The sequence below is a fragment of the Chrysochloris asiatica genome, unplaced genomic scaffold (assembly GCF_000296735.1).
Source record: "Chrysochloris asiatica unplaced genomic scaffold, ChrAsi1.0 scaffold00213, whole genome shotgun sequence".
Lineage (NCBI taxonomy): Eukaryota > Metazoa > Chordata > Mammalia > Afrosoricida > Chrysochloridae > Chrysochloris > Chrysochloris asiatica.
In genome coordinates, this window is record NW_006408731.1 from 3,380,004 (window position 1) to 3,394,704 (window position 14,701).

General features: G+C 39.5%; 3 protein-coding genes across 3 annotated transcripts in view; 1 reads left to right on the forward strand and 2 right to left on the reverse strand.

The window, feature by feature from the left end:
* LOC102824026 (histone H4-like) overlaps positions 1 to 14,701 on the reverse strand; it is a 120,996-nt gene that overhangs the window by 87,815 nt on the left and 18,480 nt on the right. The window contains exon 2 of the mRNA XM_006872810.1: positions 13,577 to 13,588. Coding sequence (XP_006872872.1) covers positions 13,577 to 13,588 — 12 coding nt within the window. The remainder of the gene's footprint in view (positions 1 to 13,576; positions 13,589 to 14,701) is intronic.
* LOC102820586 (histone H2A type 1-C-like) lies at positions 4,285 to 4,687 on the reverse strand. The gene has a single exon (XM_006872801.1). The coding sequence runs from the start codon at positions 4,675 to 4,677 to the stop codon at positions 4,285 to 4,287; it is 393 nt and encodes a 130-aa protein (XP_006872863.1). The 5' UTR covers positions 4,678 to 4,687.
* LOC102820206 (histone H2B type 1-like) lies at positions 5,005 to 5,385 on the forward strand. Its single transcript, XM_006872800.1, has one exon. The coding sequence runs from the start codon at positions 5,005 to 5,007 to the stop codon at positions 5,383 to 5,385; it is 381 nt and encodes a 126-aa protein (XP_006872862.1).

A 14,701-nucleotide genomic window follows, 5' to 3' on the forward strand; every position in this document is an offset into this window, starting at 1 on the left:
CCTGGTGTGGCGCTGTGGGTTAATGGGCCAGACTACAAAGCCATTTGAACTACAAGGTCAGTGGTTCAAGCTCACCAGCTTCTCCTCGGAAGCCCTATACAGGGTCGCTTTGGGTCAGAACTGACTCAACGGCACTTAACAACAACAACAATGGAGTTCTTGAAGCCCTGTTGGCACAGTAGTTAAAGTGTTCAGCTGCTAACCAAAAGATCAGTGGTTCAAACCCACCAGTGACTCTGGGGGGAAAAGATGTAGCAGTCTATTTCTATAAAGATTATTACCTTGGAAACCCTCTGGGGCTACTCTGCTCTGTACTGTAGGGTCATATGAATTGGCGAAACCTCCACAGCAGTGGGTTTGGTTTTGTGGCGTTCTGACTATTTTCTTCAATATGCCTGTACTTTAATACTCACATTTTCTTTTAAGTCTATGTATCATATTCCATGCTTTCTTATTGTTGTCACAATGGTTATGCTTATTTAATTCACATAGACTTGTCTTTATTAAGAATACATTTTATTTGTTTGTTTCTAGATGGAAATATAAGAAAACCATGACTTTCAGTTTTCCTGATGATGCTAATCTTATTTAATGTGGTACATTATGATGATATTAGAAAATAAAATAGAGATAATCCTGGGACTCTGAGCCCTTATTGTCAGTTTCAGAATACATGGAAAACTTATCATTAAATTTCTAATGATGGGGATATGTAAATTATAATTTAGGATCAACAGATGACAAAGTCTTAGAAATCTAGTAACCCAGTTCTAACATTAAAATGCATACTGTTTTTAGAATTGACTACAAAAATTATCATACTTGTAAAAAAAGGAAAAAGGAAGTTGGTGGAGATGACAGAAAGAAAGGTCCTCTGTTACGTAGATTATTAGGACATTTATAAAGTGATATAATTTGTAATGTAGCCAACCGTTGAATTTGGAAGTAACAACTCTTATTCAGCCTCACATCTCAGTAGATTCCCTGGAATCAATTTTGTCTCTGGTAACTAGATGTGGTAAATAATTGGGAGGTGTGTTTGAAACAGGGTTTAAAATTGTTTCATTCTGGTTCTATACTCCTCACTCCCCCCACCCCCACCCGGAGAATTTGCACTTTCACCAGGTATACTTTATCAGTATCTACAATTCAGTAAGATCCCCAGATGATTCTTACAGATCCCTCAGGGCAGGTTGGGTATAGTACTGTTTTACCTGGAGATGAACCAGTTGGAAGCCCTGATTTGCCTTGGTCATCAATTGGCCCCAATTTAAACAGTCCTTCCCAAGGCCCTCCCTACTCAAGAACTAGAAACTAATGGAAACTATCTGAGTTCATTGCTCACGCACGAGAGAATTTCCCCCAAAGTGAAAGGGACTTTTAGATATAAACAGTGACCTTTCAAAGTGGAAGAGGAAGAAGCAAGTTGGAGTAATGAAGCATGTTAGGGAACAGGAGCTAGGACAGTGTTCTGACAAATGTTTTTTATTTCCAGAACAGGCTTTTTGGACCTCTTAGATATGAGCTGGTCATCTGGAAGCTTCTATACTTTTCTAAAGTTTCCAAAATAAGTAGCCCAAGCAAATTGGAATTTCAGAAGGGATTTTTTTTTTTTTTTTTACTATAAAGGGAAGCTGTAATTAGCAGCCTGTTTGGTGGATAATTAATGTCTTCCCTTGGTAGGAAACTGACCATCTAGAACAAATAACTTCCTAGCTGCCCAGCTACCAAACTCAGCTCATGTATTTAGTGCCCAATTATGAAATGTCTTTTGTAGGCCAGGGCCTATGCTAACTAGCTAGTTTAGCAAGAGGGGTAGCACTTGACCTCAAGGTCTTTCTTCCTGAAAATAGCAAAACAAAATTAACACACTGTGTCACTCACTACTAATAAAATCCAAAATGTTGTTGTTGGAGCCCAGAGGAAAGAAATCAAACTGAAATGTTCTCTAATACTTTCATATTCTCTACAATAAATCAGTTCAAGTTCTGTACCTCTTTACTAAACTATCTTCCCCACATATGTCCATCTATGTTTTACTTGTTACACTTTAAATCTATATTAGATTGTCTCACTGAATAGTTTCCTTCTTTCTCAGATGAATCTGGTGAAAGAGGATGGGGTATGATGGTGATAGGATTTTATATGGCTCAGTTATGAATAATTGTTAGTAGGATTAATTGCGATAGTCACAACTGTAATTGTAGATGTGTAACTAAAAGGAGGGCATAGGTAACCTTTCATTTTAGGAACATAATCCCAGGACCATCAAAAGCATGGGTGGAGAGTGAGATACTTACCTAGAAAAGTGGTGAAAGCAGACAGTGGCTGTGTGCCTGTGGACAGGAGGCTGGATGGCAGAATGTGCCCTTTGAACATTTATATATATATATATATTTGTTTTGTAAGTGTACATCAAATATTTTTGCCCTGTTCATTTGTGAAATATAAAATGTAAATGGGGAGCCACAGGGAGGAAGTGAGATAAATGTTTCAGGAAGGAGACTGTAATCATTGAGATGAAACAAAGTGGATGGTGAGCTGATGACCTTGTCTGTAAACCTTCACCCAATTCACCAAAAAGTTAAAAAAAATATTCATTGGATTTTATCTGGGTTTACAGTTTTAACACATCCTGGATATACCTTTTTCCCTTCATATGAATCCCAGAGTAATTCTCTGGCCTCTTTCTCTTAAATTCTAAATAGAATTTAGAGCAGTTTTGGGATATGGACAAAGTGGCTAGGTTATATGTTGATTATTAAAACTTGGTTAAATACTGATTTTAATTTTATTTTATTGGCTGATAACTTGGTCAGTTTGAACCTCAAGGTCGACGGTTCAAGCTCACCAGGCGCTCGTCGGAACCCCTATATGAGTCAGAGCCGACTTCACGGCACACAACTTGTACCGATTACTGATTTTATTTTCTGGCTTGAGAACGGAATGGTTACAGAATAGCCAAGGGTTAGAAGCAGAGGCATAATGGAATTCCGAGCCAAGCAGGCAAGTGTTCCAACAAACAGGAAACTATGGGCGGAAAGAATCCGGTTCTCTAAGCGGAACCTGGCTCTGAGCTCAGGAAGACTGCTTGTGCTGTGCGGCCGCACTTCCCCCAAGCCTGATGGTTCCCTACCCGGCTAATCCTTAACTGTAAATGCCTCAGGAGACACTAACGTGTGGCTACCAAGGTGGGCAGTTGTTTTTCTGGCCACTTTGCCTTTACCAAAGGCGCCCTAATGGTGCGGTGTGTTTAGCGCTGGGCTAACCGAAAGGTCTAAGGTTCGAATCCACCAGCCAATCAGCGGAAGTTGAGGCTGTCTCCTTTCCATTAAGATTTACAATGTTGGAAACCTCAAGAACAGTTTCTACTCTGTCCTATAAGGTTGGTGAGTCGGAGTCGACTCGAAGACAGTGGGTTTGCTTTTGGTTGGTTGCCTTCTGACTTTTGGAATTCAACGGAGGTTGGGAAGGGAGGTTACCAATACCAAGACCGCGCTGCATCCGGTGCCACTCTGCAAAGTGGGCGGCCCTGAGTGGTAACCAGCTTCTACTTGGACGCGCTCCCAGCATTCACTTGGGTTGTTGTTAAGTGCTGTCGAGTCGGTTCCGACCCACAGCTACCTTGTAAAAGGGTTTCTGAGGAGCAGCTGGTGATCTGGAACCACCAGCCTTACAGTCCAGCGCATTGACCCACAGCGCCACACCAGGACTTGAGTCGCAACACTAAAATAGCTTCCACGCAAAGCGCTCCAGTGAGGTCCCAAGGGCATGTGACTAAGCGACAGCCTGTTTGGGCCCTCCCGGCCGCTTCATATTAGGGCGTGAGTTCCCATCAGATTGCAAAACAGATCACATTAAAACAAAAAAACAAGACTCAAAAGAGGCCCAGGGTAACAACTCCAAATGTTTGTAGGGTCATAAGTTACCTAAGGAGTCAATTTACCAGCTCTATCACCAGCAGCACCTCAAAACCCTATACAGGGTCGCTATGGGCCGGAACCGATTTGACGGCACTTAAATTACTTGAATATTTAGGAACAGCAGTGTCACTGTAATTGGGCGTTAGTGACCACACTCAAAAATCCGCCCAACTAAGTACATATTTATTGAAAAACGTTAAAAATAACCTCACACCTGATTACAAGGCTACTTACCAATTACTTCCAGTCTTTTGACAACATGGCTTTTAATTTAAAGTGAATTTAGCTCTTCTTTTGAAATGATGGGGGCCCTGAAAAGAGCCTTTTGTTTTACGTTCCAGAAGTTCAGACACGCGTCAAATTACTTGCCCTTGGCCTTGTGGTGGCTCTCGGTCTTCTTGGGCAGCAGCACAGCCTGGATGTTGGGCAGGACGCCGCCCTGAGCGATAGTCACACGGCCCAGCAGCTTGTTGAGCTCCTCGTCATTGCGAATAGCCAGCTGCAAGTGGCGCGGGATGATGCGCGTCTTCTTGTTGTCTCGGGCAGCGTTGCCCGCCAGCTCCAAAATCTCTGCCGTCAGGTATTCTAGCACGGCTGCCAAGTACACAGGAGCACCGGCCCCAACCCGCTCGGCGTAGTTACCCTTGCGGAGCAGTCGATGGACACGGCCGACGGGAAACTGGAGACCCGCGCGGGAGGAGCGAGACTTTGCTTTAGCGCGTGCTTTGCCTCCCTGCTTACCACGTCCAGACATTGCAAACAGAAAAACAAAGATATGAATCAAAATGGAGAAACTGAATACACAATAGACCACAGCAAAACAGGAAGTAAGTAAAACACTGCTGCTTTTATAGGCATTTTCTGGGAATTAAAGTCCAATCTCTCATTGGCTAGTTACAAGCAGCCAATACAAAAGCACATTTTAATACTTCATTTGCATGGTTCTGCCCCTTCATGACAGTTTATCTGTTTGTCTTCCAATTAAGGGAGACTCTCTTTGCACCCCTCATTAGCATAAAGGCTCTATAAGTAGTAGAAATCCTCTTCGACTATCGTTTTTCCGGCGTTCTCAACTTGAAAAATGCCTGAGCCTGCGAAGTCTGCTCCTGCTCCCAAGAAGGGCTCTAAGAAGGCGGTGACCAAGGCGCAGAAGAAGGATGGTAAGAAACGTAAGCGCAGCCGTAAGGAAAGCTACTCCGTCTACGTGTACAAGGTACTGAAGCAAGTCCATCCCGACACCGGCATCTCCTCCAAGGCCATGGGAATTATGAATTCCTTCGTGAACGACATCTTTGAGCGCATCGCTGGTGAGGCGTCTCGTTTGGCGCATTATAACAAGCGCTCGACCATCACGTCCCGGGAGATTCAGACCGCTGTGCGCCTGCTGCTACCTGGGGAACTGGCCAAACACGCCGTGTCGGAAGGCACCAAGGCCGTCACCAAGTACACCAGCTCCAAGTAAATGTACTAAGTAAGCATCATTTAAACCTAGTTCCAAAGGCTCTTTTAAGAGCCACCCACTTAAACACAAAGAGAGCTGTAATCAATTTTTCGGCGGAAACACATCCTGTGTTCTAAGATCTCACTTGCTCTTTAGCAGTTAGAAGCCTTACTAAATATTCGAGATGGGGTATGTTTCTGTGCACTAAAGTCACAACTACATTTTAATCTTCAATTAGGTTAATTGCTATGTCTACACAATGGATTTTTCGTAGGTTGTTACCTAGTAGGTTTATAAACTCGAATTTAGAGTTCACTCAACTGCTAGATAAATTGGGTCAGTATATATCTTTGGGAATTTTGAGAGCTCCGGGTAACTCCTTAATATGAAGGCAGGGTTGAGAAGTTTTTGCCTTAGGAAAAGCTAGTTTAAAGTGCTGGAGCAATCCGACAAGTCTGCACAGGAAGCTTAAACTGAAATAGGCAGGCGTTGGGAGAGAAACCCTTAAAAACTCTAAAACCAAATCACTCAACTGGAGAGTCTTACCTTTTCAAGTCAACTGCTGGCTGACTGGCTGGTGGCATGGGAAATTTCACCTTGCCCTAAACACATTGTTCCTGGTTTTTGTATGGGGCAAGCATTTTCAAATGGAAAAAATGGAAATATTTTTCCTGGCACATTTTCATTGAGGGGAGAACACATTGTTACCAGCTAGGAGTGAAAATTGCTTTCTCCCTTACAGATGTTGGAAAGTACAGGAAATATCTATATTAAGCAGAAAAGGGCTTTTGTGAGTTAGATATTAACATGCGATTTAGATTATGAAATTAGTTAATATATAAAAGCCACATGATTTTAAAGCTGCAGTTCTCTTTGACACACCCAGGAAGAGTACTTTGCATTAAAACAGGTCTATCTTTGGTGCCTGGCTGGCTTCCATTTACACAGTTCTGCAATCTGTCTAAATTCTTAGGAGAAATAGTTTTGACCTAATTAAGGTGGATGTGCTGATGGAGGAGGTTTGTTAGGCATGTTTCTCAGTCAACTCTCAAAGTTTCCTAAAGTTCTTCAACACCTCAAATTGTTTTTTAAATATGTTCCTAGTTGGGCTTGTTTCAGGATTGATAGTCCTATCTAGATTGACCACTCTCCTATCTGTCTACTATTCAGTTTACCACCCCTCACTCCCCAACCCCCCAAAATGTGCAAAGAAGTACATTGTTCCCTGGCGGGCTGTAAAGAACTTTAAAAAACAAAAACCCAATGTCTTTAAGTCAATTTTCAACTCATAGCCATGCAGTGTATTACAGAATAGAAGTGCTCAACAGTATTTTTTTTTTTTTTACTATAATCTTTACTGAAGCAGATTGCCAGCCCTTTCTTCCACAACACCCACTACTGAGTAGATTCAAAACTCTAACCTTTTAGTTAGTTGTTAAGCGCTGTCAAGACAGTTCTGACTCATAGCAACCCTTATAGGGTTTCTGAGGCTATAAATCTTCATGAGCAGAAAGCCTCCTCTTTCTCCTGTGGATGGCTGATGGGTTTCAACTGTGGACTCGTGATTTGCAGTCTAGTGCTTACCCTACAGAGCCACAACAACAGAGCCACAACATTACCTTTCAATTAGTTGTTATTATTAAGTACCGTTGAGTTGATTCTGATTCACAGCAACTTTGTATAGGGTTTGTTATTGTTGAGTGCCATTGAGTCAGTTCCAACCCATCGTGACCCTGTATAGGATTTCCAAGGAGCCACTGGAGAGCTTGAACCACCAACCTTGAGGTTCAAACTGAGTTTGCAGTCCAGTGCATTAACCCGCAGTGCCACACCCGGACTCCATGCCATCCAGAGACCTCCCTTATCAGGGATGTTGATGTTGCTGTTATATGCTGTTGAATTGGTTCTGACTTATATCAACCCTATGTACAACAGAACGAAGCACTGCCCTGCCCTGGCCCATCATTCCTTTGTTTTAGCCTATCATTGCAGCTAATTCGTTAATATATCCCATTGAGAGTCTTCCTCCTTTTCTATCACTTTACCTAACATGATATCCTTCTCCAGGGATTGGTCCCTTCTAAATAGCATGTCCTGTGTGGCGCTGCAGGTTAATATACTGTACTGCAAGGTGGGTTTGAACCGTAAGGTTGGTGGTTCAAGCTCACTAGCTGCTCCTTGGAAACTCCATATAGGGTCTGTATGATTCAACACCAACTCCACAGCACTTAACAACAACAACAATAACATGTCCAAAGTACTTAAGATGAAATTTCACCATTTTTGCTTCTAAGAAGCATTCTGGCTATACTCCCAAGACAGATTTGTTCCTTCTTTTGGTTGTCCATAGTATATTCCATGCTCTTTGACAACACCGTAGTTCAAATGCATCAGTTCTTCTTTGGTCTTCTTTATACATTGTCCAGCTTCTACATGTATATGAGGCAATTGAAAATATCATGGTTTGAGTCAGGTGTACTGTAATCCTGAAAGTGGACTCTTTAATTTAAAGAGGTCTTTTGTTAGTAAATTTGTTCAATGCAGTACACTGTTTGATTTCTTGGCTACTACCTCCATGGGCATTGATTGTGGTTCCAAGTGAAATGAAATCCTTGACAACTACAATCTTTATCATAATAATGCTTTTTTGTCCAGTTGTGAGAATTTTTGTTTTCTTTATTTTCTTTCATTTCTTTATGTTGAAGTGTAATCCATACTGAAAACTGTAGTCTTTGATCTTCATCAGTAAGTGCTTCAAATCTTCTTTACTTTCACCAAGTAAAGTTATATCATTTCCAAATGACAGATTGTTTAATGAGTCTTCCTTCAGTATGGATTGCATCTCAATGTAAAGAAAACAAAAATCCTTACCTCTGGACCAGTAAACAGCATCCATATAAAATGGAGAAATGATTGATGTTGTCAAAGACTTCATTTTGCTCAAATTAACCATCAACACTCATGGAAGCAGCAGCCAAGAAATCAAACCATTGCTGCACAAGACCTCCTTAAAGTGTTCAAGAGCAAAGATGTCAGTTTGAGGACTAAGGTGCCATCTGACTCAAGCTATGGTATTTCCAATAGCTTCATATGCATGTGAAGGTTGGACAATGAATAAGGAAGACTTGATGCATTTACATTATGGTGTTGAAGAAGCATATTTAAAAGTACCATAGACTGCCAAAAGAACATACCAATTTGTGTTGGATGAAGTACAGCTAGAATGATTACTGGAAGCCAGAATGGCCAGACCTTGTTGCCCATACTTCCGACCTATTGTCAGGAGGGACCAGTCCCTGGAGAAGGATACCATTTTTGGTAAAGAGAAGGATAGGAGAAAAAGAGGAAGACTCCAACAAGGTGGATTGGCATAGTGGCGGCAGCAATGACTCAGGCTTAGCAACAATTATGAGGTTGGCATGGGACTAGTCAGTGTTTCGTTCTGTTGTGCATAGGGTGGCTATGTGTCGGTGCCAACTCTATGGCACCTAACAACAACAACATATTCCTCATGCTGTGTGCTTCATACAGTCCAGCTTCATGAATTATTTTAAGGGACATGGCACTGTAAAGGATAATTGCCTATCAAACTTACAAAGGGGACACAGAATTTCTCAGATTCTCACTAGCAGTGCTTCCTGAATCATCTCTGATCCTAATTCCATGTCTTTGTTTCTCTAACTCTTCAGCATATATAATTAGATGCCTGTGACTCTGTTTGTATTTGCTTTAAATTCTGTTCTCTGATCACAATTAGCTCCTCTAAATTTGCTAAGAATTAAGAACACTTTGTGTTTCATGAGTATAAAATAAATTTGAGTAAATGGTCTCAGTAAATTAAATTATATAAAGATGGTCGAGATATCAATTTAAAACAATAGTAATAAATATTTCTAAAAAAAAAAAAAAAAATTAAAACGCTCTTTTTGCTTTACATGAGCTGCCTTTACATTATAACTCAGATTTTAAAAAGTTTAACTGTAAATTTAATTAATGGTTTTAGTCACCAGGTTAGAATGTAAGAAACAAAACAGAACTATATTTTTAAATAACTAAAAAATTTTGAAATCTACTAAATAGTTTTACAGAAAAAAGCATCACATTTCTAGTCAAGGTAACTTTTTAGACACGTAAACTGGTTTAATAATTTTGCTCTTAAAATGGCTAAATGTCTTTTTTTGTTGTTGTCATAATGTAACAGTAATGTTAGCTCTATATTCTAGTATGCACAAGTCTAGGATTTATTTTCTTAAAAATGCTTAATTCACTTGAATTTACTAAATAAAATTCATTTGAATTTACTAAATATCTTCCACTAGATTAACTGATTAACTGAGATAACATCACTTTACTTACAACTAGAAAATTGTCAGTTATGCATGCAACAAAACTAAATAATATGTTGTTATTAAGTACCTTCGAGTTGGTTCGGACTCATAGTGACCCTATATAGAGTTTCTAAGGAACAACTAGTGAGTTGAAAGCACTGATCTTGTGGTTCAAAGTGCTTAGCCTATAGTGCCACACCTGGACTCCAAATTATAAGTAATACCATTTTTTATAAAAAGATGTCTTATGAAATAAATTGTAAGGATTCATTATATCAACTAAATGATAAACTTACAATCCATAGATAACTTTAAGAACTTGGATGAATATAAATTGAGTAAACTAATGTTAAACCTTTGGATGCCTAGATAGTTTATAAGTTGAAAGATACAAAACACACTTCACTAAAATCAACAACAAAAATAGACTTGTATAGACTAAATTGTTAGCTGTCATTGAATTGACCCTGGCTCATGGCAACATTGCCTGGTCTTGCATCATCCTCAGGATCATTAGCATGTTCTCTGTCTCACTGAGGGGCTCATTCATGCCCTCCCTGGCCCTCTAAACATATTGTCCTTCCTCATGACATGTCCAAATCAAGTCACTTAGACTTCATGCTGTTGTGATCCATAGGTTTCCACTGTCTAATTTCCAGAAGTAGATAGGCCTGGCTTTTCTGTCTAGTCTGTTTTTTGTTTGGAAGCTCAGCTGAAATCTGTTGACCATAGACAACCCTTCTGGTATTTGAAACACCAGTGTCATAGCTTCCAGCATTATAGTAATGCACAAGCTACCTCAGCACGACAAACTAACAGATGAGTGGTAGCTTTTCTTTTTACACAGGATAAAATATAGAATGATCATCAATGAACACATTAGAGAATATGCAGAAACCTTTGGAGAATGGTAGTAAATATGCATGTTTTTATCACTTTAAATTTGTAAAAGGGATATGTAATGTATATTTGTAGGACAAGAAGACCAAGCAACTTTTGGATGACTACCTCCTAGTTTTCCTTATAGGGGAACATAGTTTTTTACTTTGATTAAGGGTTATCATTAATACTGCCAGGCACTACAGGTACAGAGAAACACAAACATACATACAAGACAATGGCTGTGTTTATTCTGTTTATTAAGGAAGTTGTAACTGTTTATTCATACAGTACGTTCAGTTTATTATGTATTATTTTATGGGATAGGGTAGATTGCCTGGCTTATGCTAGAGTTGAAGTTAAAGGTTTGAAGTTTACCATTCTATAATGATGACTTGTACATAACCAATACAAACACATGAATGTTTACTCTTGTTCTTTAGTGAGAGTCAGTTCCAACTCATAACGATGTTATATAGGGTTTCCAAGAAATGACTGGTGGGTTCGAACTGCCAACCTTGTGGTTAGCAGTCCATTTTCTTGTTTATATATACCCATGATTTCTCTTCATATAAATAATAACTACTTTTCTGCGATGACTTTACTTCTTACATATCCTAAGCTGAACCTGTAAATTCAAAGTAATACAATTATTTAGATGTCTTTTGCATCAAAAACTATCTTTGAGTTTCTCTAGATAGTTATCGGAGCCCTGGTGTGGTGCCGTGGGTTAATGCGCTGGACTACAGTCAGTTTTAACCACAAAGTCAGTGGTTCAAGCTCACTAGTCACTCCTTGGAAACCCTATAAAGGGTCGCTATGGGTCAGAACCAACTCGACAGCATTTAATTACAATAAGATAACCATTGAGTAATCATATATTTATTCTGACACTAACAGAAAGGTGATATTAAATATTTTTTATATAACATTAACAAAATCATCATTCAGTGTGTTTTTTTATAATTCTTAAATGTCGTTTCAATATAAATATAAATCCAGCTTCCCAACCTCTCTCTCATAATCTGAGTAAATTAAATCTCGTCACTTTTTAACAGTTGTTTTCATGCTAAACATGTGTCATTCTGGTTTGTTTGATTTGGCCCTAATTAAAATTTTAATATACTGGTAGCGTAGTGGTTACGAATCGGACTGCGAACCTTAAGGTCAGCGGTTCGAAACTACCAGCTGCTCCGCGGGAGAAAGATGAGGCTTTCTACTCCCGTAAAGATTTACACCCTCGGAAACCCTGTACAGGGTCACTATGGGTCGGAACCGACTCGACGGCACTTAACAACAACAACAACAACAACATTTAAAGAATAATAAAAGTATATTTTGAATATTATACTCTTTTATATATTCCATGAGTAATTATCATGTTTTTAATTCCCCAATAGTTAAATCAATAATCCAGTCTACTGGATTATCAGATATGAGAATATCACTTTGCAAGAGGCTTAAGAATTGACATATATGAGGGAGCTTCCAAAGTTCATGGAAAAATGGAATTAAAACAATGAAAAATTTCCATGAATTTTTGAAGCTACATGATATACTCATAGTATCATGTAGCATATATACTAATGTTATAGATCCTTTATGATATATATATAAAGGGTATATATATTATAAAGGATATATAATATGAATTAAATTATATATAAATTATAATATAAATTAAAAGTTGTTAATTACCTAAAAATTAAAGTTGTTAATCACTTTGTATGAAAACAAAGGAGTTTCCTAATTTATTCAGATAACTTAATCATGAGGAAGGCAGTGGGCAGTGGACAAAACATGATAATTACTAATGGAAGACAAAGGACAACTAAAAAACTACAGTTGTGAAAATTCAAATTTATATTTAAAGAGGATGGAAGGAATACATAAGAGTTGCTGTGCCAAAAAGAATTGGTTGGTGTTCAGTCATTCAAGAGGTACCATATGGAAATATAGGAGTCCTGGTGTGGTGTTGCAGTATAATGCACTGGACCACAAGATTAGTTTGAACCACAGATCAGTGATTCAAATCCACCAATTGTTCCTTGGACACCTTTTACAGGGTCTCTATGAGTCAGAATCAACTCAATGGCTCTTAACTACAATCGACAACAACAAAGATAAGGGGGACCAAATGAAACAGACACAGAGGACAATCCTGGACCCTGAGCTTTAGAGGAAGGGTTAGAAAAGTGAATTGAATACCTCCTGGGAGGAGAAAGCAGGATAGGAGCTAAGAAAGAAGACTAACTGATTAGTGAAAGGACTGCCAGCCAGACGTGGCACTTCCCTCTTGAACTTCTGCAAACAGCTTTAGAGAGACACACAGATGGTGGCCTGATGGCGCAGATTCACACAGGAGACAGAAAAAGTGGGTTTCCTTCTTGCTTCCTATTCTTTTCTGGATAACAGACACAAGGCTGGTCCCCTCATCAAATCATGAGGTTTGCGCCAGTGTGAGGCTGGTGCCTACTGCTCCATCTTGGCACCTGAATTCTGGTGGGCTTTGCTCCAGATTTAAAGAACCCACAGAACCACCAGGCCAGATTTAGACTAGCAGGAACCTTCATAATCAGCCACCCTGCCCCCGGCTGCTCTCTGATTCTGACAGACAATGAAACTAGCAACACAAAGGGCCTCTATGAACTACTTCCGGATTTGTTGCCCAGAATATAACAACACCTAGGCCTGTAGGAACTCCACTTAGGACTGGGCACTCATCTGTCACATCCTTCCTCCACCTACCTCATGGTTCAAACCAATTTTGTAGTCCAGCACACTAACCCACAGGATTGTTATAAATAAAATGTGTCAAACAGCAACAGAAACTGAGCATTTAGAAGGCCTCAGGCACACTTCCAAAGGCTTAACATGCATAAAAGTTCTTTAATCTTCAGAAATCCCTAAAAGGTGGTGTTATTACCATTTCCTCAAAGTAAAGAGAATTGCGGTACAGAGAGATTAATTGAATTACCTCAAAATTACAGTGTATTAGTGGAGACTGGGAGCCAAACCTGGATGCTGCCTTTAGAAGCTCCTTTTACTTTTGGGTTATGGATTAATGCTGGGCAGTCATTTTACTAGCATGAGTGTATTATTATATTTGCTATTTCATGTGCATATCACCCCATCTTCATGAGTTGGTAATTATTAATACCTTACAAGCTCAGAGTGTTTACCTTGTTTAAAGAATAGGTCAAAGATCTTTAGTTAATTATTAGCACATCGTTAATTTATTTGCACACAGATTGCATCAAGAAGTAGATTGATGTCATCCAACAAAGGCAAGAATATGATTCATGTGGGGGAGGGAGGGACCAGCAGATTGTTGGAATAGGATACTGTGTGTGTGCATTATATTAAGTAGCAAAGCAACAAACAGTCTGGACAGTGTTCTATTGCATAAGCAAAGAAGAAAAGCAAACCAGTAGTTATTTATTGTTAAGTACTGTTAGTCAGTTCCAACTCATAAGGACTCTGTATAGAGATTCTGAGGCGATAAATCTTTGTTTTAATTTTCTTTCGAAGCTGTAAATCTTTGTGGGAGCAGAAAACCTCATCTTTCTCTTGCAGAGAGACTGGTGGATTTGAACCACCGACCTTGTAGTTCACAGTCCAAGCTTATCCTAGAGTCACTACACTTTGTTTGTTGTTGTTGTTGTTGTTGTTGTTAGGTGCCATCAAGTTGGTGCTGATTCATCGCGACCTTATGCACAGCAGAATGAAACCCTGCCCGATCATGACCCAACCTCACTATTGTTGACATGCTTGAGCCCATTGATGCTGCCACTTTGCCAATCCATTTCGCTGGGGGTCTTCCTCTTTTTCTCTGACCCTCCACCTTACCAAACATGTTATCCTTCTCCAGCAACTGCTCCCTCCTGACAATATGTCCGAAGTATGAGACACAAAGTTTGGTCATCTTGACCTCCAAGGAGCACTCTGGCTGCACTTCTTCCAACACGGATCTCTTGGTTCTTTTGGCAGCTCATGGAACTTTCAATATTCTCCTCTAACACCATAATTCTAAAGCATCAATTCTTCTACAGTATTCCTTATTTACTGTCCAGCTTTCACATGCATATAAGGTTATTGAAAATACCATGGCTTGGGTGAGGTGCATCTTA

Excerpts from the sequence above, each read along its gene's own strand:
- LOC102820586 (XM_006872801.1), bottom strand. The coding sequence starts at position 4,677 with ATGTCTGGACGTGGTAAGCAGGGAGGCAAAGCACGCGCTAAAGCAAAG.
- LOC102820206 (XM_006872800.1), top strand. The coding sequence starts at position 5,005 with ATGCCTGAGCCTGCGAAGTCTGCTCCTGCTCCCAAGAAGGGCTCTAAG.